This window comes from Anser cygnoides, chromosome 2 (assembly GCF_040182565.1).
Source record: "Anser cygnoides isolate HZ-2024a breed goose chromosome 2, Taihu_goose_T2T_genome, whole genome shotgun sequence".
Lineage (NCBI taxonomy): Eukaryota > Metazoa > Chordata > Aves > Anseriformes > Anatidae > Anser > Anser cygnoides.
The window spans coordinates 67,156,788-67,179,281 of record NC_089874.1 but is presented as its reverse complement, the minus strand read 5'-3'; the positions used below and the strand labels follow the sequence as shown (position 1 = coordinate 67,179,281).

The 22,494-nt window shown below is 44.8% G+C and overlaps 1 protein-coding gene and 1 long non-coding RNA gene across 2 annotated transcripts in view; both read right to left on the bottom strand.

The window, feature by feature from the left end:
- Positions 1-16,159, bottom strand: part of GFOD1 (Gfo/Idh/MocA-like oxidoreductase domain containing 1) — a 69,936-nt gene extending 53,777 nt beyond the window's left edge. Inside the window, exon 1 of the mRNA XM_048075578.2 lies at positions 15,749-16,159. Within this exon, the coding sequence (XP_047931535.1) occupies positions 15,749-16,001 (253 nt within the window). The 5' untranslated portion in view covers positions 16,002-16,159. The remainder of the gene's footprint in view (positions 1-15,748) is intronic.
- Positions 921-15,740, bottom strand: LOC136790108 (uncharacterized). Its single transcript, XR_010829376.1, has 2 exons — positions 6,510-15,740; positions 921-6,476 (listed from the first exon to the last, which is right to left on the bottom strand). It is a non-coding gene; the product is annotated as an uncharacterized lncRNA (long non-coding RNA).
- Positions 16,160-22,494: the final 6,335 nt, after the last annotated feature.

Below are 22,494 nucleotides of genomic sequence, written 5' to 3'. Positions count from 1 at the left end.
AACCCACGCCATTCTGTGATTCTATGACAACACTTCCTGCACAACTGAAATGCACTGCAGGTGAACCACTGCCAAAACCAGATGGCATCATAACACAGGTATGGCTAATAGATACATCCTTGTGGTGCCTCATGGGAGCTGGGTGAGATGGCTGAGCAAAGCAGATGGCAGGGCTGTGACACAGAGCTGAGGGCAGCAACCAAGACCAAGCCCTGACACAACTCTGCCCAGCACTGCTCCCTCCCCAGGGCACAGGAGGAAAGATTTGTCCTGAGAACCCAAAACAAATGCCTGGGTTTTTCAACAAATGTTCACCCACTTTCTAAACACAGGCTGAATTGTCACCAGTTGGCTGTCTACAGTGTTCTTCAACAACTGACTCATGGGAAAGACAGCTCACATACTTGAAGGGACGTTTGTCTATGTGACAAGCAGACATACCACAAGTCACTTAAAACCAAACAGACCTTACCAGGTTTGGCAGAAACTTCTGAAGTTACTCAACAATGCTCTTATCAAATATCTCATGGTTTATTGATGCTGAAGCAGATATTCATTGCCACTGTTTAATTAACAGAAGCCCGTAACTGTGCTTAACTTCTCTCTGCCTTCCTTTTCATCTAGGAAAGGTTAACTTTTCCACACTGAGCCTTTTCCCATTTTCATCCTTCACTCACCACTACAGGGATATCCTCAGTAAGCGGCTATGTTTGGTGCCCAGAGCAATTTCTGCCTGACCAGACCATGTCTTGTCAAGCCCGCACGTCGAAATTCAGCAGGGGGCCAGTGGTGCCAGGCAGGTTGCTTAATTTCTCCACTCAGTCTTGAACTGTGAAGTTTGTCTCCACAGGGAAAGAGCTTTTACAGAGTCTTTCTCTGGGAAGCTCAAGCTGGCTTGAAGACAGGACAGTAAAGGGAACTTTGTTTCATGTGTTTTGTTTTTTTTTTTTTTTTAGCACTTTCACTTCCAAGGAGGGCACATTAACTCACTGCATCTCAGTGCTGGAGATGTTGTAGCTCTCCCTGAAGCCAAGGATGTCTTCCTTCTCCTCAGGCATCCCTCCAGGTTCACCCTCTCCCAGCCCAACACAAACCCTGCTCCAGGTCCATCCTCAGCTGTCTCCCCCCCAGCTGCATCCCACCACCTGCTTCCAGAGACCCTGCAGCGCATCCTGGGAGTAGCAACTTCTGCCCCAACCTTTTGGGGTGCGGGGAGCAGCGTGCAGAGTGGCAGCAGGAACGGAAGGAGGTGGGAAACGCAGCCCACGGCTGGTGAGGGGCAGAGCAGAGCTACACCCTCCTTCCCCTTCCGTTTGCCCCAAGTCCTATCACAGCTACATTAACTTTCCTTCCCTCCTGCTCCAGCTCCCTCCCACCCCCTCTCCTACCAACCTTTATTCCTCTGGCCAAATTTGTCAGCAACACGCATCTCCCTTTTCAACTTTCTATACGCATCTCTTTTTCCATTTCTAAGCAGGGAGGTATCTCATGTTCAGGCCACAAGAACAGCCTTCCCTTCTTATCATTTCACTGAAATGCATCCTCCTCTTCCAGTCCAACATTATCTGGTGTTTCCTAGCCCTGGGTAAGGGTGGATTTTTCAAAGACCACTACACCTGTTCAGCTTGAGGCTCTACACAGAGACGGGAATGGTTTCCCACGTTAGTTCAAGGAACCTGCAGCAAGTGTCGGGCTCCTGCAAAAGGAGACAAAGGGGAGATGAGAGCCTATGTGATTTCTACCTCTAACCCAGAGCTTGGATCACTGAACAGCCCAAGCTGTCTCCCCCTGGCATATGCCTCTTTTCTTTGGCACTATTTTCAAATGAAGGTAACAAGCCAAATGCAAGATGCTGAATATAAGAAAATCACGCAGGAAGCAGCACAGTATTTTCTGGTTTGACAAAAGCTTGCTGCTGTGCAAACTGTACAGCAGTATGGCACAGACATGTCCTACTACACACTTCCTTCATGAATGCCGATCTTTATCTCATTTCCAGTTTTTGCAGCTTAACCTTAACTCCAAGACAAAACCTGGCAATTAAAGTATCAGCCATAAAGCAAACACCAACACACACCACCACAAACATCAAACATATTCGTTTAAAAAACTCAGTCTGGCCTTTATTTTCTAATCTCACTGAAGTCCCAGAACAATGCAACTGAATGGGTTTGGCTTTCCATTTTGTGTAATGCTGTGTTCAGTAGAAGACCAGTTTTGGGGGGGACTTTTGGACAAAACAAAAATTGCTGGAAATCAAGCAGCTTCAAACAGATGACTTTCTGCCAGTAGCAAATCAAAAGACTCTCAAGTCTTCTGATTTCAGGCACACAGAAGCTCTTCTGGGGTCATGACTGGGAGTCCTGACACACTCCCAGTAACAGTCAAGCTCTAGGCAGGCAAACTTGGAATATCTGGAAAGACTAAAAATTTCAGTGGAGACAATGAGTTCTCCAGAGCTGCAGACCTATTAGGATTTGACCTTTAAAGCATTTCTGCCGGAGTCCTCCTGGATGCCTCTCACCAACTAAGAGTCATCTCTGCACTGATGACTAGCAACACCTGCCTCTATTCCCCTGCTTTTCACCAAAAGAGACAGGGACAAGCTGCCTACGGGTCAACGGGCCCTATGGATCTATCCCACCCAAGCAGACCAACTCCTTCCTATACTTAACCAGAAATACCCACTGCCGTACTGAGGCAGTCCGCAAGAGGAGGAGGTCCAAAGCTCAAACCCATGGCATGACAGGCCACAGTCATTCTCCCTTCAGCACTTAAAAGTATAAAGCACACCTCCAGTAATTAGAAGTCATTTTCACACCGAGCTGAATGAGTCTATGATCAGAAAACACTGAGTTGTTTTTTTTTTTTTTTTTTACCAGGATAACACAGGAGCAGTCATACACAAATACCATTCCAAATACCTTTCCAGGAAGGAAAGAGGCAGTAGAGGACAGTCTCCCCCTTTCACATACTCTTCCTTACACTGTTCAAAATCCTCAAGGATGACAGCATGCAACATGCTGAGCCAAGGACTGGCAATACTTGATGACCCTCACTCCTCCTGCCCTAACCCAAGCTACGTCTCACTTTCTGGAAGCATCCTGCAACCTAATGTTGCCTGCAATCGTTCGCCATTGAACATGCTTTGAATCATGGGGCTCTGACACCAGCAGCTATTGGAGGCACTGCCAGTCAACCAGCTGCTGTATAACTCCTCGTTGGAGCTCTGAAAAAGCACAGAAGGAGAAGGTTATTTTCACAACTCTACATTAAGAGCTGTGGGACCTATGAAACAAGGAACAAGATTCCCACAGATTCCTGGCACCAGCTGCCCAAAGTGTTCTCCAGCTGCTCTAGCTCTTCGTAATTTAATCCCAAACACTGGTAGAGCAAAGAAGAACAAATGCATAAATATTTTCATGGGAGACAGCCTGAGTTGCATTGCCGCACCGGTAGATACAAGTATGAACATCATATATTAGATTGTTCTAGAAAACCCAGAGGGAAATCTCTGATTATTCCACACAAGTTGTGTTTCTGGCTTGTATGCCTGAAGAGCAACAGACGAGTTGAAAGTTGTTTAAATCCTACTAAGATGAATATTTGACTGTAAATACCTCATTTTGACTTATGGCCCCGAACTTCCACCACCTTGTACCCTGTGAAGCAATTCACAGCTACTTGGATGCTGAAGAGAAAAAGAAACAAGATCCAAGATCAACAGCTCCTGTAATTTCAAACGAACTTTTCTCCAACTTTCTTACATACATCATGTAAGGGATATCGTTTCCCACATCATCCGTGGTATTTTAATCAATATCCTAACTAGTGCCCACCTCAATCCAACTCACATAGTCTTGTAATTACAAGTTTAGAGACAGGACAGCACAGCTGTATTAAATTAAAACTGAGACTCATGGTGCAGTTTTCCAGTCAGGGGTACAAAGACTCTGTCTTAGTCTGAAGCTCATTTTCTGACTTTCCTTCCTCTGTGGTCATCTTCCTTCAAGAAACTACACCCACTCTTTGCTGCCAGCAAATGCAAGTAGCGCAATATCCACTCTTCTAATTTCCCTAATAATAGTTTCAGGCCCTAACAGGTTTTACAGGAATAAAAGAGTAGATAAAGGAAAAAAAGACAGAAAAGAGAGACCACAAAGTTACGCATATTACTAGAGGTATGTATTTTCTGAAAAACACTCAACTGCAAACTCACGTATCTTTATTTGTCAGCAGGACTTGCAGAGAGGATCACGTTCTGCTTTTCCTGCATTAATAGTCACAGTGACTTCACAGGCCTCACGCTGCAGCACAAAACCATCCCAAGTGCTTTCTAAACAGATTTTGATACACATAAGAATATGCACGTTTGCACTTGTTATGATCACAAGAATATCATCCATGTAATCTGATCAGTTCCTACATGCAGAGTTTCCAGCACCACACAATGCAGATGCAATTTAGGCTAGCCTACTTAGATCAGAAAGTTAGTTATAAAAACCCAGAAGTATTGGTCACAATCGTGCTGGTCCTGAGCTGCAGTGCAAACACCCAACACTGACAAGCAGGAAACTTTCAGCATGTGCGCATGATGGGAGGATTCTGGAAATACACAGTCCTCTCAAATACAGAGTGGAAGGCATGTACTGCCTTGGCAAAATACGTTATTTAGCAGCAAAAAACGAACAAACCAACCAAACATTTTTTTATGTTACTAAATTAACCCTACAGCTTAAATACTTCCCGTACAATTAATTTTCTTCTTTTCAGTGAAAGGATACAAAAGAGGAATTCAACCCCAAAGCAAGCAAAAGCCTCAAAATCCACTTCTTCCCCCTATTCATTAAATTGCAGTGTTCACAAAGTCAGTTAATATTGCACTTGCAGTGCATTTAAGATGCTTCAGTGGTACTTTTAATGTTTTGCCAAAATCAGATTCAAGGGGTAGAGCATCACCCCACAGTTTTCCTTCAAGCACCAATTGCTGGGAATGTTTGTAACCACTCTGCCTGTTTACTGACCCAATGAAATGCACTGACATGCAGGTGTAGCCAGAGAGGGAAATGCCTTGCATGTGGCTCTTTGCAACCCAATTCCATCTGGTGCAAACTCTTTGTAAGCACAGTTACAACATGTGGAGGCTTCGGTAACTACCAGCACTCTGCTGGTTTTTGCCCAGCACCCTCAGATTGTTGTGCCCAAACCACAAGGCCCTGGGCATGCAGCCTTGAAAGACTGGACAGGACTGAAAAATGCCAAGACCTGATATTAAACATCTTTGTACATTTGAACACTGCTCAACAGCAGTTGCAAATCTGAACTTGTTCACGTTGGCTTAAGACAATGCTCAAGGTTGTACTTGCAAACAACATTACGTACGTGTATGCTATTGTCTGTCTTCCAAAAAAAACAGCTCCTCCCAGTAGTTCTGAAAGGCCCGACACGTTTGCTAAAGAAAAGGTCTTCCCTGCATGCAGAGAGTCATAACATATACCAAAGAGAAACTCCGTACTTCATTAAAAATAAATACACAAACCTCACAGCTGCTGAGCCATCACTGTTCATAGCAAGCTGGCTTAATAAGATTTTTGTAGCATCTGTTGAATAAAGGCCCAACACTGGGAAAATGATTACTTTCAATAACAACCTGCAGAATATTCAGTGCCAGACACAATCCTACAACCGAACACAGTCACAGATCACTAAATGCCAGCTGCAAATCTTCCCCATCGAAGGAAGTCTCTACAAAATTCCTGTAGTTTCTTCAAAAGCTGCCCCACACACATTAAAATGGGACAGCAACAAGAGAAGCACTGACCTTATTTTCAACCTTTAGGGGTGTTCGCTGATGAAAAACTCAACATGAGCTGGCAACACGTGCTTGCAGCACGGAAAGCCAACTGAATCTTGGGCTTGCACGCAAGTGAGATGGCTCATGAGCATGTAAGACTTTCCTCATTTTAGGCACACAATGGATCAAAACACTCTTTCCTAAAAATTAATGATGGAGTCTAGCAAAAATTACAGCCCGTCTTAACACTTCAGGTCCTTGGTCCTCTCAAACTATGGAGCAGTCACAGACCATGTACAAACGTACTTTGGCTAGTCTAGCAAAGTAGAATGTCATCTGCACAAACAGAGCATCTCATGACACTGATTTTTAAGCAGAATTCTTCAGCAACATGAGTAACGAGCTCTGCCCATGCGTCAAGGATACAAAACTCAGGACACCTTTGCCTATATTTGGACAATGTTTTATCTTGTTTCCACAAGCTAATCTCAGGGAGTACAGTTAGCCCTCTGCCTTAGAAATGAGTCTTTATCAGAGCATCTCATCTTGTTTAACAATGAAGCGTCTTTCACAACCTTGAAATTTCAAGTTCCTTCAAAGCAAGTAACATGTCACAAAAGAGTTCAGCAAGTCCTGTCACGCTCATTCACCCACTGAGTTTCAGAGGCTGTGGCTAACATTTCTCTGCTCCAAATACTGGAGGTGTGACACACACCTCTGCTCCAAATACTGGCCATCTTATTTTTTACTCCTACAGAAATGCCACCATAACATGTTCTACAAGCACAACCATATTGAGCTGTGGAATTGCACAGATGTAGCTATGTTTTTTGTTGTTGTTGTTATTGTTGAACTAGTGCAAAAGAAGTTTGCAAGCAAATTCCTACTTATGTGAATTATTATGCCTGACAAACATTCCCTGTAAGGAATCAGGGATTTTGTCTTCAAGGAGACTACTGAAGTAAGCAAAAATTTGCAGAACTGTGTCCCAAGACTGCCACCAATCACTTCTTAAGTGGACACATGCCTTTGCTCAGAGGACACAGTTCTGCAAGGCCAGCCTTCCCTCCCTGCTGCGTGGTTAGATTTTTCTTTCAGACCCACCATGGGTTCTCTGTAACATCAACTCTTTCCTTTGATCCAGCAGAGTTTTACTTGCATTCAAAATGGAGTAAGCAGGATTAGAATCTGAGCTATTAAATACATCTTTCACAGACGTGTTTCTGCCATTTATTTTAATGTACAGGAGCTTGGCTAGCATTGTGGATACCTAATCACTTTCCTGATGTTCTCTAAGCAATTTTGTCTCCTCTTTCCTACCCTCGCATAAACCAGTAACAACTGCATTGTGTCTTATAGACTGAGGAAGTGAAGGAATGGGAGGGACTTCCAGGAATTTTTAATTTAAATATTTTTCACCTGAATGTTATTTAATTTTTATGCATATCTATCTACATATGTGTGCATAACACAGACATAAATAGATACCAAGAGAAGAAATTGAATGCTTGGTCTAGCCTTCTGTTTCACATTTTTAAGCAATGTCACTTCAGCACAGCAAGGATAAGTACTATTTTATGGTTCTCTGTCCTTGCTTGACTCTATTTGGATTTTGAAAAGCTCTCTATATTAAGGCTTCTCATTAGCTGTGTGAAGCCCAGTACCCTAGAGACAGTATTTAATTCAACTATGACCTGCCTTCTGGGCATTTCCTGGCAAATAATGACCAGATGGAAGCACTAGAGGCTGCCAAACATTCACTGCAAGGAAGTGCCAAAACAAGGGTCTTTATTACTGATAAAAGCTATGGAAACATCAGAATGCAAAACAAAGCTGCTACCTTTTTTTCACCCCCATCTGCTTCACTAAAGCTGTGATTGCTGCCGTGATGGAATTGAAGGCACCGGTTTTTATCCTGGCGTTGCACTCTAGCACAGTAGCAAATGGCCAAAATAATTTTGCTCCCTGTGTTAAATCATTATGTTTATTCTTATATTACTACCAATCGTTAGACCCATTTACTTGCCTCATTTGAAAGTTCCTCAGACCATGTTCTCATTTTCTGTGCTCATCACCATGCTCAGACTTAGGAGTCACGCCTGATAAATAACTTTCAACATTAGCCCTGGCTGTGCTGAAATGAAGGCTGCTCCTTCCAGCAGAGAAGAGGGGGGTATACCCTCATTCTCTCCCATGATCCTGTCCACGATGATACCATAAAATTCCTGTTAGCCTGTGGATCAGATTGCAGACCTGCGTCCGATGTAAAATCTGTATTTCTGCTACCCTGGATGCCAGTTCCACTGCAGCTACTGGAGGCACCCGTGGTGCTCAAGGATAGAGAACAACTTTTCAGCTTTGTTATGTTTACAATCACCACGTGCAATGCTGGAGGGATAATGGTGTTCAGCACCAGTTTTGCAGTAGAGTGAACCCTGTTCTTCATCGTCATATTCTTAGTGCAGCCACACTGCACTATATAGCCTGAACAAACACAGGAAAAAATTATAAACCCTTTGGGGGCTATTGCTCAAAGGCCTCCAAATTCACAGCAACCCAAAAGCCAAACTGTTTTCCTCCCAATGTCCACAAGAATAAACCACCTAAACTGATGCATCATCAGCCTTTATATGGAGTACAGCTCATAGAATCACAGAATATCCTGAGCTTGAAGGGACCCACAAGCATTATACAATCTAACTCCTGGCTCCCTGCTAGGCTACCTAAAAATCAAACCATATGTCTGAGAGCATTGTCCAAACACTTCTTGAACTCCAGCAGGGTCGGTGCTGTGACCGCTGCCCTGTCCCAGTGCCCGACCACCATCTCAGTACAGAACCTTTCCCTAACACCCAGCCTGACCCTCCCCTGTCCCAGCCCCATGCCGTTCCCTCGGGTCCTGTCACTGTCCCCAGAGAGCAGAGCTCAGCGCCTGCCCCTCCGCTCCCCTCATGAGGGAGCTGCAGGCTGCCATGAGGCCTACCCTCCGCCTGCTCTGCGCTGAACAAACCAAGCTGTTGTGACTTCAGCTGCTCCTCATACATTTTCCCCTCTAGATCCTTTACTATCTTTGTTGCAGTCCTTTGGACATTCTCTAATAGTTTTATGTCCTGCTTATACTGTGGCACCCCAAACTGTACACAGTGCTCGAGGTGAGTCTGCACCACAGAGTAGAGCGAGACAACCCCTTCCCTCAACCAGCCAGCAATGTTGTGCTCGATGAACCCAGGACACGTCTGGCCCTTTTGGCTGTCAGGGCAAGCTGCTGGCTCATATTCAACTTGCCACTGACCAGAACCCTCCGATCCCATTCTAAGGGGCTGCTCCTCCTGCTTCTCATCCCCGAGTCTGTATGTACATCCAGGGTTGCCCTGTCCCAGGTGCAGAATCCAGCACTTGTTAAATTTCATGCAGTTGGTGATTGCCCAGTCCTCTAATTTATCTAGATCTCATTGCGAGGCCTCTCCACCCTGAAGGGAGTCAACAGCTCCTCCTAATTTTGTATCATCTGCAAACTTACTTGGTGTGCATCTGAGTCCTGCATACAGATAATTTTTAAAAGCTGGCCCTAAAATGTACCAGTATAGTGATAGGTGGACCACACCAGCAGGATGCTACACATGTATATACAACCAACAATTTGCACCTACATAGGAAAGGGAGTAACCGTTATGCCTGTAGAGCAGCATTCACACCAGATGGACTTCTAATGGCCATGCAACAATTATTAAAGAAATCGTAACCCTCGCAGTCATAATTATACTGGTACAAAATCCATGTGCAGACCAGGCCTTAAATCAATTTGGGGAACCTACACAAGGGATTGTTCCTGTTTAATTATATAGCTATTTAAATCAATTTGTTTAAATCAAGACTTAAGACCTGAAATCATTTTCTGTAGGGACGGTGGTTTTGTTACATGCATGCATGCTGACCTTGTAAATTAAGTCTCTGACTTTGACAGCTCACTCATATGAGCTACAGGCTTATTGTATGAATAATAAACAAAACACACTAGGGTAATGCTTCTGCTTTGGTGGTTTGAGGAAACCAGAACAATTCTAAGCAACTATGGACAATGCTGTGGCAAACTGATAACAGTGAAGGGTGGTGGTGTACTGCAGCAGCCCACAGAAAATACCAGTCCCAGCTGCCTTAGAAATTTAACTCCATTTTAATCCTCAGGACTTTGCCACCATTACTGCTAACTGGGCAAAATCTACCATACTCACAGAGAAAAGGACAGTAAGTTGCAATAGGCCTCAGCACAACTTACCTAGCTCTCAAATAAGCAGACAGTACAATGCGTTTAGGCTCAGCTACCCATGCCTGGAGTCACGTTGCAAATCTCTTGTTATGTTGAGCCAGTCCTAAGCCTAAGAGGGCTTGGATGATGGGAGCAACACTGGGAAGCTTGGCAACTCCGTGATTTTATTCACCCAGCATATTTTCCTTTCTCTGCATTCATCTACACATTCTTTCTTAAATCTTCTATTTAACATTGTCCTGAAGCTCAAAACAACAGAGGCAGGACCAAGTCCTTCATCTGCAGAGCTCTCACTCAAGAGAAGTCCCTCATCCTTGACTTACACCACCCACCACTACAAGTCCCAAAGCCCAGCAACATAAAAGAAAATCACTGAGATAAGGGCGTGGGGAGGGACCAGATAACTCAATACCCCAGCAAGTGCTACGGTGGCCACTACTGATCAGAGAAGAGGCACAAAGCCAAGCGAATAAGAAAAATAATAATAAAAGATCTGTTTTCTGCTGTTTTCTTTGTTATAGGGCTCCATCAGCAAGGGACACAATAATTTACTCCAGAAGTTAAACACTTACAATATTTAGCCCCGGCACAGCTGTAGCTGTATAAACATATCTTCTCATAAAAGAAAACCACGTTACACATTTTCTGCTTGTTCAACAGCATCCACAATACCACGGTCCCTGCAGTGCACTCTGCAGACATGATTGCACGATCCTCTTTTAACAGAACTGGAATAAGCATACCTTTTTCTGTAACTTTAATTAAATGTGAAAAACACTAAGCTACCACTTGAATAAAGCTGGTTTACACCTTTAGTTTCAATTTTGTTAGCAGTCTTTAGCTTAGAAAAGCAACTAAGCTAACTAAACTCTTTACTTAGTACTGCAAACCAAAAATGGCTCACCCAAAAAATGAATCATACAACCTGCTGCCTGTGTGATAGCTACTCTACAGATTGTGCCAGTATGAGAAATCCAAGAGGTGATCCTCACTAACACAGCTGTGCCAACAGGTACGTATGTTTACACTAGTACAAGCACGCTTTTAGCACTAATAACTGCTTTGTTCATAGGAGATGGTTTTGCTATTTCCAGCCCTTTCCTAGCTAAGGCTACTTCCTTCAGATAGATCTTTGCCAGCCATACCAGCAGCTGTGCCTAGAAGAGCTACATCACTCTTTCAGCCATTTTCAACACCAAACCAAGATACGATGGCATTGCTAATGCTCCTGTGCTGCTGTTAGCACTGACAAGGATGCTCTGGAAGGACATGTGATGGAAATAGCTCTAGTGTCTGCTAATCTCCAAACAGCAGACAGCACGAAAAATAGTTGTACTTGCCACCACTGCTAACACCAATGTAAGGCCTGAATAGTGAGAGACGAGTAGTGTTCAAAGAGCAGAAGAACAGATAGCAGCCTCAAGACCTTGCCTACAAAAAAAAAAAAAAGTCCCCTTTCAAAGAAGAAAAAAAAGTCTGATTTCTCATCAAAATATTACCATGCTGACTATGGGCTGTCTAATGAAGCCTGACAAATCAAACACTGGCAATTCCAGATGTTACCACAGCCGTCCCCTCATCTGCTGAAGGTCAGAGCCCCAGCAGCGGAGCAGATGAAAGCAGGGTGCCCATGCACCCCGCATTGCTGGTCAAAGGTAGAAGCATGGCTGAGGACTTAGGCAGGCATTTGTTTCAGCCAAGACAGCTACAGGGCATGGTACTCTCTGACAGATCCTCACCTGGTTTAATGCAAGCACTTCGATTGCAGCTGGCTGCTCCTTAGTCTAGGTAAATTTGGATGCGTTACTGCAGTACAAGTTCAGCACCCCAGTCCACTCCATGCTGGGCATCCAGCCTACACTACTGCCACAACAACTGAACTGGCATTTATTTTCATGAAATACAAGCAGAACAAGACAATTGGGAAAAAAAGGAGAAGTGTCTTTGATTTGAAGGCCAGGAAGGAAACAAGTTTATACCCAATCCCACAGCATCTCAGGAGGAGTTTTACAGGAACAGCACTGGAATTAAAGGTCTGCTGTACAGAGAGAAAAGGGCAAAGAAAGAGCTGGACTATCCTCTGCATTTTTTTTTTTTAATGCACATGGTCATCACTCAAGTGGGATGAAGGCTTGCAGCTGACTGCCAGCACGGTCTTTGGAGTCACTTTCTCATGTATGCCATGTGCAAAAAAGGCATTGTAGCCTTTCCTAGCTCTGCAGACTAAAGATACTGACTAAAGATACTGCTCATGACACTTCATCTGACTTTTTCTTTTGCAATAAGATGTCCATAATTCACATTTAATATGCTGCAAAGTCATCTGCACAAGAGCTCATTCTGCTCAATGTCACTGCTGGTAGGTCAAATTTAAACTCAGTATTGCAGGACAAACATCGCATTACTATTAATAATAAATAATTGTGGTAGTATTTTACCTTAATAGAGCATCTTATCGCTTTACAAAATCTGGACCACAAAAGCAGGTCCACAGCTAGAATCCTGCAACCTCTTAATGATTTGTATAGGTGCAAAGGAATGAGCAAATGAATTACAGATTACGTCAGATCTGTGGATTACTTCACTGTAGCCGATGATCCTCCCACTTCAGGGGGAGGTCCAGCATTTCAACATGGGGCTCTTGCGAACACCTTCCTGACAACAGGCCTGTACTGCTTGCCTGCATAATGGGACAGTGAGGATCCCAGCAGCACAATTTATGTTCCTCTCTAAATGAAGATGCTCCCTCGTGACCACAATCAAGTATAGAAGCACCAGTCAGCAAACAAATTTAAGGGATCTTAAGAGGAACAAACTCTGGTGGACAGGGAAAGTCATATCCTGCCTGCACAGTCCACAGGTAAAAAGGGCTCCTACCTGGCACTACTATGATAAAAACATTTCAAAAAATAACACTGTGTAGACACAGCTGTGAATAGGTACAGTGAATATTCAGGACATAACTTAGCATTTCTGCCCATAACTTAAGATGAGACAGGAAGCACAACCACAGTCAACAGGGTAACATCTCCAGAGACATGCTTGAAGAACATCTGGCATTTGGTTCTCCCCAAAAGCAAAACATTTGCTCCCCAGAAACATTTACATGAACCTCAGGAATAAATTCTCTTCAGTTGAGTTGACTTAAGCACCAATGCAACCAGAAGCACAGAAATGGCTGCAACTTCCCCTAAAACTTAAAGATGAAATACCATCAAGGACTTCTCAGGACCACCTGCAGCAAACCATTTCACGTGATGCAGCAGCTATTTAGCCATACAGAGCAAGTTTCAGTCAGGATCTGAAGTCGTATTTAATTGAACAGGGGCAGAGGGAGAGATTATGCTGAGAAATTTCACGTGTTGACAATTTTGCATGAGGTGAATCAGTGACACTGTACCATCTGAACCAGGACCTCTTCAGATGCTAAACACAAGTAAGGATCCTGGTGACACATTTTATCTTTGCTTGCAAACACATCCCCCATTCCTGGTCAGGCTTGGGACCCAGCTGTATTGCTGATGCACACAGGCATGGGAAAAGCAGACCACTGGTGGCAAGCACACCAAATGTTTCTACTCAGTGAGAGGAGAAAAAACACCCTTACTCAAACACTCAGACTGTTTTCTACGCTCATCCAAATGCGCACCCAAATGTTTCTCGACCACCAAGCAGCAAGTCAGCTGGGACATCAGCTTTGCATTATGCAAGCACCTAGCTGTCACAACTACAGGGAATTAGAACAAACAGCAATACACAGAGTAACTCCTAGCAAGCTGGACAGACCAGAGGCAGGAAAGAGAAAGGCTCCGATAGCCCCATCTTGTAAAAGCAAACAGGAATTAGATTCCTTTCACAGAGAAGCAGCAGAGAACACCAGTGCCTTTCACATAAAATGCCACAGGTTTTACTTTTGCTTTGGGTCATTGTCCAAAACAGCCCCTCGTTTCAGGTTCTCTCTTGAACTTGCCCAGCACTGGTCTAGCTGCTAAGCACTGCAGAACAGAGCCAGACCCAGCTCGGGAACATGTTTCTAACAGAGGCGAGCAGAAGATGCTAGAGGAAAAGTTAACGTGCCAAGTTTAAAGCCCTATTTCCCCCCATTTTCTACCTCTCAGCTTCCAGGAAGGGATATTTTGGGAACTTCCTCAGCTAGGGTTGTTACTCACACTTTGGTGTTTTAGCAGCATGCCTAAAACATATTTACAAGCAGCAATACCTGCCTACATACCTGACATGGTAGTGAAAACAAAGCAACTGCGTGCTTCCTGTGGCATTGTCCAAGCCCACACACACAGCTGCATGGACACCTGCTCGGCCCCACTGCTACCTTCAGCACCCGAAATAGGCCAGCGAGCTGAAAGGGCTGAAAATTCACCATGCAAACACAGGCACACGATGGAGACACCAGCAGCTGCTTCCCTGTGCTCTTTCTTTTTGATAATGAAACCGCCCCACATGAAAATAGAGCTCTGGGCAACAAGTCACTTTAAAAAGTAAAATACAGGTTAGAAAATAAAATTAAAAAAAAAAAAAAGAATTGGGCCCTGTGTCCTCCCAGGCCAGATATGCCTCTGTCCACACGTAACCCAGACCAGGGTGTATCAACAAATTATCCACACCTTTCTTCAGTCTTTTCTGCTGCAATGCAGGACATAATTTTCAGTCCTCCTGAAGCCTCACCCTGTGAGTAAAACCTTCGGTTTCTCTGCCCATGTGCTATCACTAGCTGCCATACCATGCCTCTTGTGCGAGACCCCAAGAGAAAAACAAACAAACCAAAAAAAACAAGTTTGTTTGCTTTTTTTTTTTTAAAGAAAAAAAGACCCCCGTTCTTTCCTTATGATAGAAACTAATGTTTTTCCAGCTTTTGTTTTCCTCAACAAAGGAGGGACAGCATTGCCCCTCCTTACCAGAGGATTTTGAACCCTTCCCACTTGATGAATGCATTGCACTCCTCCCCTCGAAATGTCAAATCCAGGGGCTTAAAGCAAAACCATCACTCCCTGGTTCGCCGGTTCCAGAGGCATGAAGCACAAAGCAGGACCGGGAGAAGGAGCCGGGAGCTGTGAGGTACTCCTCTCAGCAGTTCGGGAACTGCCACTCTTGTCCCTTGCTTGTATCTGTGTCAACACACAAGAACTTTCATTTTTGCAGATCCAGTGCTTAAATTCAGAAATCAAGCAGTAAGAAAAATCACCTCTGAAATAGCTGGGGGAAAGAGGTGCCGATCAGTCTGGATATAATAATCCTTTGAGTATGCACTCTAAAAAAACGTTGTGCATGGCGTGTTATAGCGTGATTAATCGCTATTTTATGATTACCCCATGTGTTTTGGCCCATATTCTACTACCCGTAAGGCATACAACTGGCCAACGTTGGGGGTCAGGAGGGACCCCAATGGAGTGGCGATGATGGGGATGTGTGCGTGGCGCAGTACCACCTTCCTTTTGTTGTTCATCATCCCTCTTTCCCTCGCAGCCTGCTGCTCGCAGGTTGCATCAGCGAGCCCCCAGCAGCACCTCTCCCAAACCCCCGACTCCCCCATCCGCAACACCCAGCGGGGCACAAAGCACCCGGATCCCCTCGTGCGCGGCAATGCCGGTTTTTTTTGTTTTTTTTTTTGGGTGTGGGGGGGGGTTTCTCCGCTTTGCTCCTTCCCCCCCTCCCCCCCAAGAGGAGCTCACCCAGCGTCTTGACGGCCACCTGGCGGGTGAGCGGCGGCGGCAGGTTGATGCACACCAGGTCGACGTCGTGGTGCAGCAGCACCTCGTCGATGCGGCTGGTGTGGAAGGGCACGCTCAGCTCCCCGGCCAGCTCCTCCGCCTCCTCGGCCGTGCGGCCCCACAGCGCCTTCACGGCGAAGCCCTCCGCCTGCAGCAGCGGCACGATCACCCGCGCCGTCAGCCCGGTGCCGAACACCCCCACGCCAGGCAGCATGGCGACGGGACGGGACGGGACGGAACGAGCCCTCAGCACCCTGCCGCCGCTGCTCCGGGCGAAGGGGGACGCAGCCCCCGCTGACTGCGGCCGGCAGCGGGCCCCGGCGCCCCCCGGTGCCTCAGCTGCGCGGCGGCCGCCGCCATGTCGCAAGGGGCGGGGGGGGGGGGGGGGAGAAGAGGGAGGGGGGGCTCAGCGCCGCGCCCCCGCCATGTCGAGCACAGCCGCCCGCGGGAGGGGAAGGGAGGGAGGTTGGGGGGAGGGAGGGAGAGGGAAGAAGGCGGAGGCGCAACCCCGCCTCCAGCCGGGCTTTGCCCCGCCCCCGCCTCTCCATTGGCTACTGCTCCCTCGTGGCTCCGCCCCTCTGGTGCCCTTGGAGGCTGAGGGCGCGCGGAGGGCTCGTCAGGGTTCCTCAGGCTCCTAGAGTCCCCGGCATTCTTTAGGGAGCTCCTGCATTTTCGCAGGGACGCTGACTCTCCCCAAAATGAAGAGGTTTCTGCTGCCTCCCCAGGAGGAATGTGCTGTAGTGTCCTCCTCATAGAATCATAGAATCATTAAGGTTGGAAAAGACTCCCAAGATCATCTGGTCCAACCATCTCCCTACCACCAATGTCACCCACTACCATGTCCCTCGGCACTACGTCCAACCTTTCCTTGAACACCGCCAGGGACAGTGACTCCGCCACCTCCCTGGGCAACCTGTTCCAATGCCTGACTGCTCTTTCTGTGAAGAAATGTCTCCTAATTTCCAAACTGTACCTCTCTGGTGCCACGTGAGGCCATTCCCTCTAGTCCTATCACTCATCACCTGTGAGAAGAGGTTGACCCCCAGCTCCCCACACCTTCCTTTCAGGTAGCTGTAGGGAGCAATAAGGGCTCCCCTGAGCTTGCTCTTCTCCAGACTGAACAACCCCAGTTCCCACAGCCGCTTCTCACAGGACTTGCATTCCAGGTTCTTCACCAGCTTTGTAGCCCTTCTCTGGACACACTCCAAGGCCTTGATGTCCTTGTAGTGAGGGGCCCAAAACTGAACAGAGTACTCGAGTTGTGGCCTCACCAGAGCAGAGTACAGGGGGACAATCACTTCCCTGTTCCTGCTGGCTACACTATTCCTGATACTATTCCTGATGCTAGTCCTTGTTTGTAGGCTGCTCATAAAAGCCCCCCCCCCAAAAAAAGTCATAGATAGGTGAAGGTTTGCCTGGCTGCTTGCAAAAATCGACCAAAAGTCACCAGTCTACAGGTCTGGAGGAGATAGGTGAAGGCCCAACAGAAATTGGTGTCATATTCCTATTTGTAATTATAGACTTTTCATTATTTTAGTGAGGACAAGTTTATGAAGATCTATATCAAGTTACTGTCTGGAAAAATTTTCAGTAAGGCAATTGAAATGGGAATTGAGGACTAGGGAATGAAATTATTACACTCTGCCAAGTCTATCATTTTCCCAGAGAGAATTTTTGCTTCCTTTACTTTTCAATTTTATTTATTTATTTATTTATTATTTATTTATTTTCAAGTTAGGGTAACATAGTTTTGCAGAGTTACACTGAGCAAGCAGCACCTAGCCTGGAGAACCCCAGTTAGCCAAGCCAACCCCAGAAAAGGTGACAACTCCCAATCTGAACTGGGGCTGCATTTCCCCCATGTGCTGCTGGGACTCGTGGGCATCCCCATGCCAGTTTGTGCTGGAGAAAGGTGTGATTATTGCTCAATTAACTGCATGAAACAGGGCAACCACCCTATATTTGCTTGTCCCTGTGAGCACCCAGAAGGGCTGAGGGAAGCCAGTGCAGGATTATTTTGAGTAACATTGACTGTGTCCTCTCTGAAATACACACAACTGCCAAGATCGGTGACGGCAGAATCTGTGCTCACATCCACAGCACTGCTTGTACTGGCTGCTTTCTGCTGACTTTACTATCAAATCCAGGCAAGATTTTTATTTATTTATTTATTTATTTGTGCAAAGCAGGAGAGGTTAAGGCAGCACCAAAGTGCTCTGCTTTGAAAGCACGTCTAACCAGAACTGAGGCTTCATGGGCTGCATGTATTCCAGGAACCTTGAAGCCTCCAGTGTTTCGTATATCTTCAATATCTTTCCATTTCTAAGTCTGCCAGTCTCGTCAAGAGAGCCAGCATTTCGTTCTTATGGTTGCTACAGCTTCCTTCGAGGAATACATATGCACATGGACTTCTGTGACAGACGATAATTTAGATCTTCTGTTATGTTTTTCTTAGCCTGAAATAAATTATTGGCATAAAGCATAAAGTTGCTTGTAGAAAATAATAATAATAATAATAATAATAATAATAATAATAATAATAATAATAATAATAATAAACTTGACAGGCTCACATGGCCCTTTTCTGATTCTAAATGCTGTAAATGAAACCAACTTGCAGGAAATAAGAAAAGTGTTGCAGTCATCATTTTAATCCTATTACATATTTCAGTTGAGTTCTGCAGCTCCAGGTCACTATGCTATATACAATGAACAGCTAGGTACATCACCAACTTTATGTGAGAAATCCTAACTTAATATCTCCTCTACAGAATTCTGGTAGTGTTGTTTGCAAATATTTGAAACCATCTTTTCAGTTGGATGCCAGATATTTTGTGGTACTTTCTATAGGACTATATTGCTTTCTTCTTTATTACATTTTGGGAGTATAAAAATCAGAAATCCTTGGGGGTTTTACTTTTTATTTAATTATTTGCACTCAACTTTTATTTAGCTTTGTATATAGTTTTATTATTATCAGCCTAGCTAGTAAATCGAAAATACTAGACATAAAAAGATATAGCAAGGTATGAAAGGATCAATCAAGCATACGTGATGTGCAAATGCTTGTTATCAGTTGGCTTAAGTAAAATGCAGAAAGTTGGTGGTCTTCCAGATCAGCCCTTAGCAGATAAAAGTCCTCAATCTACTTTTCAAGTGTGTGAAGGTCTTCCCACATGTCACTCAGGTTTCTGTCCAGAGCCCACTGAAGTCACCAGAAAGATGTAGATCCATCTGATAGAGCAGTGGGATCCCAAACTCTTTCATTCTTACTTCTCTGCACTTAAATTCTGCTTTTTTTTTGCTTTTTTTTTTTTTAACATTTATACTCAGACTCCACAGCTGCATTTCTCAAACATCTCATACATCAGCCTGAACAATAGAAAGAGCTGGATAATACATGGCTTCTGCAAAATCATGAAATGGAGCTCACTGTCTCTCCAAATACGTCTCAAATCCCAGGACTCCAAGATTAATTAACTAATTTCTACATAAACCAAACATGAAGCAGCAGTGAGTTTTCATTAACTAGTTGGCTCCTGATGGGGAATGAGGTTTGTGTTCTCCATCACTGGACTACTATAGCTTTGAGACTGGAAATTATTTGCGTAGAGATAATAGTGCTTCAGAGAAGAGGAAAAAGCGGTGATTCAGACCTCTCTGGTTCTCCCACTCAGCTTTACTGAGTCATCCATAGTATTAGAAACGATCTGTGAGCTGCATTGCTCAAGTCCTTTTTTACATTTAACACCACGTGATTTGCAGTTCTCAGGCCAACTTAAATGTGATCTTGCAGACAGCCATACATGTTTTAGTGTCTCTTTGAATGTGTTTCTATTGAGACAAGCCACAGTGGGTTCTTGCTGTGGGATATAAGGCTAGGAACTGCTTTAACATTTGAGTATTAAATGGTCCAAAGTGCAGTGGAGAGCACTAGACAAAAGTAGAACACGTGCTAGCAAAAAGCTCATAACGCATTCGGCCATACATCGATCTGGTCAGTGGGTGTTTTGCTCATACCTAGACTTGCGGAGCCCATTCAGTGCATTTTAAGAGTTTATTCTTTCCCAATTGCCGAAGTCATTCTTTACAAGATTTGTATGCTGAGTGTGGATGGCCTGTAAGAAAACCAGCGAGTCTTCAAGAATCTACATCGCTAACAAGATTCTTCTGAAGGCATTGGTACTCTGTTCATTAAGGCATAGAGAAGGATCTAAGCAAGTACAGTTTCCACTCTTGCACAATATAAACATCCTATGAAAGAAGACAAGTGTGAGTATTCCCACTTTAATTGCATAGAAACTGGTGCTCAGAGAAAAATGATGTTCTCTCTTGGGTCCTCAATTTCTGGGTGCTTGAGACCAAAATGCTAGTAGACCCTTGCAATTTTGGCCTAGCTGACTTTTGAGAGCTCCTACCAGGACAATAACAGACCATTTTCCTGGAGAGCTCAGGCTGCTCCAGATGTTCCTACCAGGCAGCCAAAGACCCTGGACAAATGCAATGGACTGGGCAGCAGTAGCTAAAGGTTACTAAGCTGCCTTAGCGAAGTCATCACCCCTGTCATACAGAAGCAGACACGTAGAGCAGAGGATTCTCATGTTGGTACTTTGCTGGAAGAAAAAAAAAAATTAATAACAGGGTGAATGAGTCATATTGAAATTCTTAATTCTGAAAAATGGTTTTGAGCCTAAGCAGTAGTTTGTGCCACATCACACCTGTTTAGTGCTGTGCAAATAGCTGTAATGTACTGTAGAAGTTATTATTTCAGGGATAGAACATTCCACACCATTTGCATGGCAGCTGAGATGTTTCTTTGGGATGAAAACAGCAGAGCATCATCACTTCATTAGTCACGTGGGAGTGCGTGACAGCAAGCACGTGTAATTTCAGGGCTTCTCAGCCTTCCCATGCAACACGTGTTTTGAAAGAGTTCAGTCGAGTGGGAACTCACTTTGATAGAGGAATGCAGCGCAAGGATGCTCTGCGCTGTGGTCAGGCAGTCGTCCCCTTGTCAAGTATCTTCTCTCTGGAAGTGGCCAGGACTTTAGCAGGACTTGCAAGAAGCCTTGAGGGAGACAGTTATGGGACAGGTTTTAAAGAAAAATGTATCTGTTGCAGGAATCATTTTTAAACACCCCACATGTTAAATACTGCAGATTTTGGAGAGCCCTCCAGCACACTGCAAATCAGCTCTACTTCATGATGGGAAACCTGCTGCTGCTTGACAAAGACCCAGTGATTCAACCTGGGTAGGCATGAATTTCTTTGTACTTGTTGCAACAAGCCCAGGCCCCGTGTGAGCTGAGAAGATACCGAGTCCCAGGAGTATCTGTTTCCTGGGAATAGCTGAAGCCAGCTAATTACCCCTGAAGAGTCCCTTCCAACCTGAAGTACGATCCTATCATCCTAGACAGCCTTCCTCACTTGTTTCCATTTCGATTTTGAATTTATGGCACATAAATCTGTGGGAGTATCACCACGGGGGTTGACAAACCCTGTGGTTGGTGATAACATTGGACTCCTGACGATGAAGCCATGAGGAATGTAAACAAGTTAGAAGGAACAAAGAACGGTGATTCAGGAGACGCCTTGCTGTCTCAAAATGCTTGTTCTCCAGCCCTTAAGACAGGGAAGTGGCTCAGTGTTTGCTGTTGCCGCGCAAAGTTGTTAACCAATAGTTAACAACCTGAAACTGACTCCTAACCAATGGTTAACAACTGGTTAATGGTGCTAGTGGGAAAGTACTGCTTGTAGAGCTAATGGTATAAGAAGGGAGCCTGTCCTCAGTAAAGGTAGCTGAAGTTATTGATCCTAAAAGAAACCCTGGTGTCCATGTGGTCATTACACCACATAAATTGGCTTGGTACTGTGACTATTTTTAATCTGAATAGAAAAACAAGCTTGTCAATGAGTCCTTCCTTTTTATGCATTGAGAAAAAAATGTTAAGAAAAATAATTGGTTAGGTCTACTCCAGTACCATAGCATGGACAGGATTCATGCAGTTTTCTTTCAGATATTCTTTCAGATTTCTTTCTGCACTGCTATTGCTTCCTTAAAATCATGTTCTTTAGAACCATACTACGGTTAAATATGAGGCTTTAGATTTTCCAATTGTACCAATGTGAATGTGTTGAAGTTTGGCCTGTGTTACCTGGTCTGTGACCTTTTTTCATTATATCAATGATGGTCAATCATGTGTTCTTTATTTGTGCAAAGGGTAAATTTAATCCCATGCAGTTTCTAGGCTACTGGCTCTTTGCAAAGTCTCCTTTAGCTGAAGTAGTAAAACCATTATTTGGCGTTCTTTCCAGAGGCTCTTTCTTCAATCCAGGTGAATACTGAGCGGCATAACGTCCGCAGCAAAGAAGGTGAGCGTGGTCTGCCTCAGAAAGGTGCTCGCCTCTCCCACTGGGAGCAGGACGCCTGGTCCACCCCACCTTCCTGTTATTCCTTAATAATAGCTCAGGGCATTAATTTGAAGCAGATGTTAGGCACTTTCCTTATCCATCCACCCTAGAAGACTTTTCCTTCCCCCCTAAAAGCAGTGCCTGTTTGCCATGGCTAATGTTGAGTGCTGCACAGAAGCGATAGCCCACCTCCCTGCTTTATTCCCACATAATCCCACATGAAGGTTGTGCAAAGAAGCAGCCAGCTGGTTTTTTAATCCATTCCCTTCTGGTCAACAAAGGTATTTCTTAGTTTT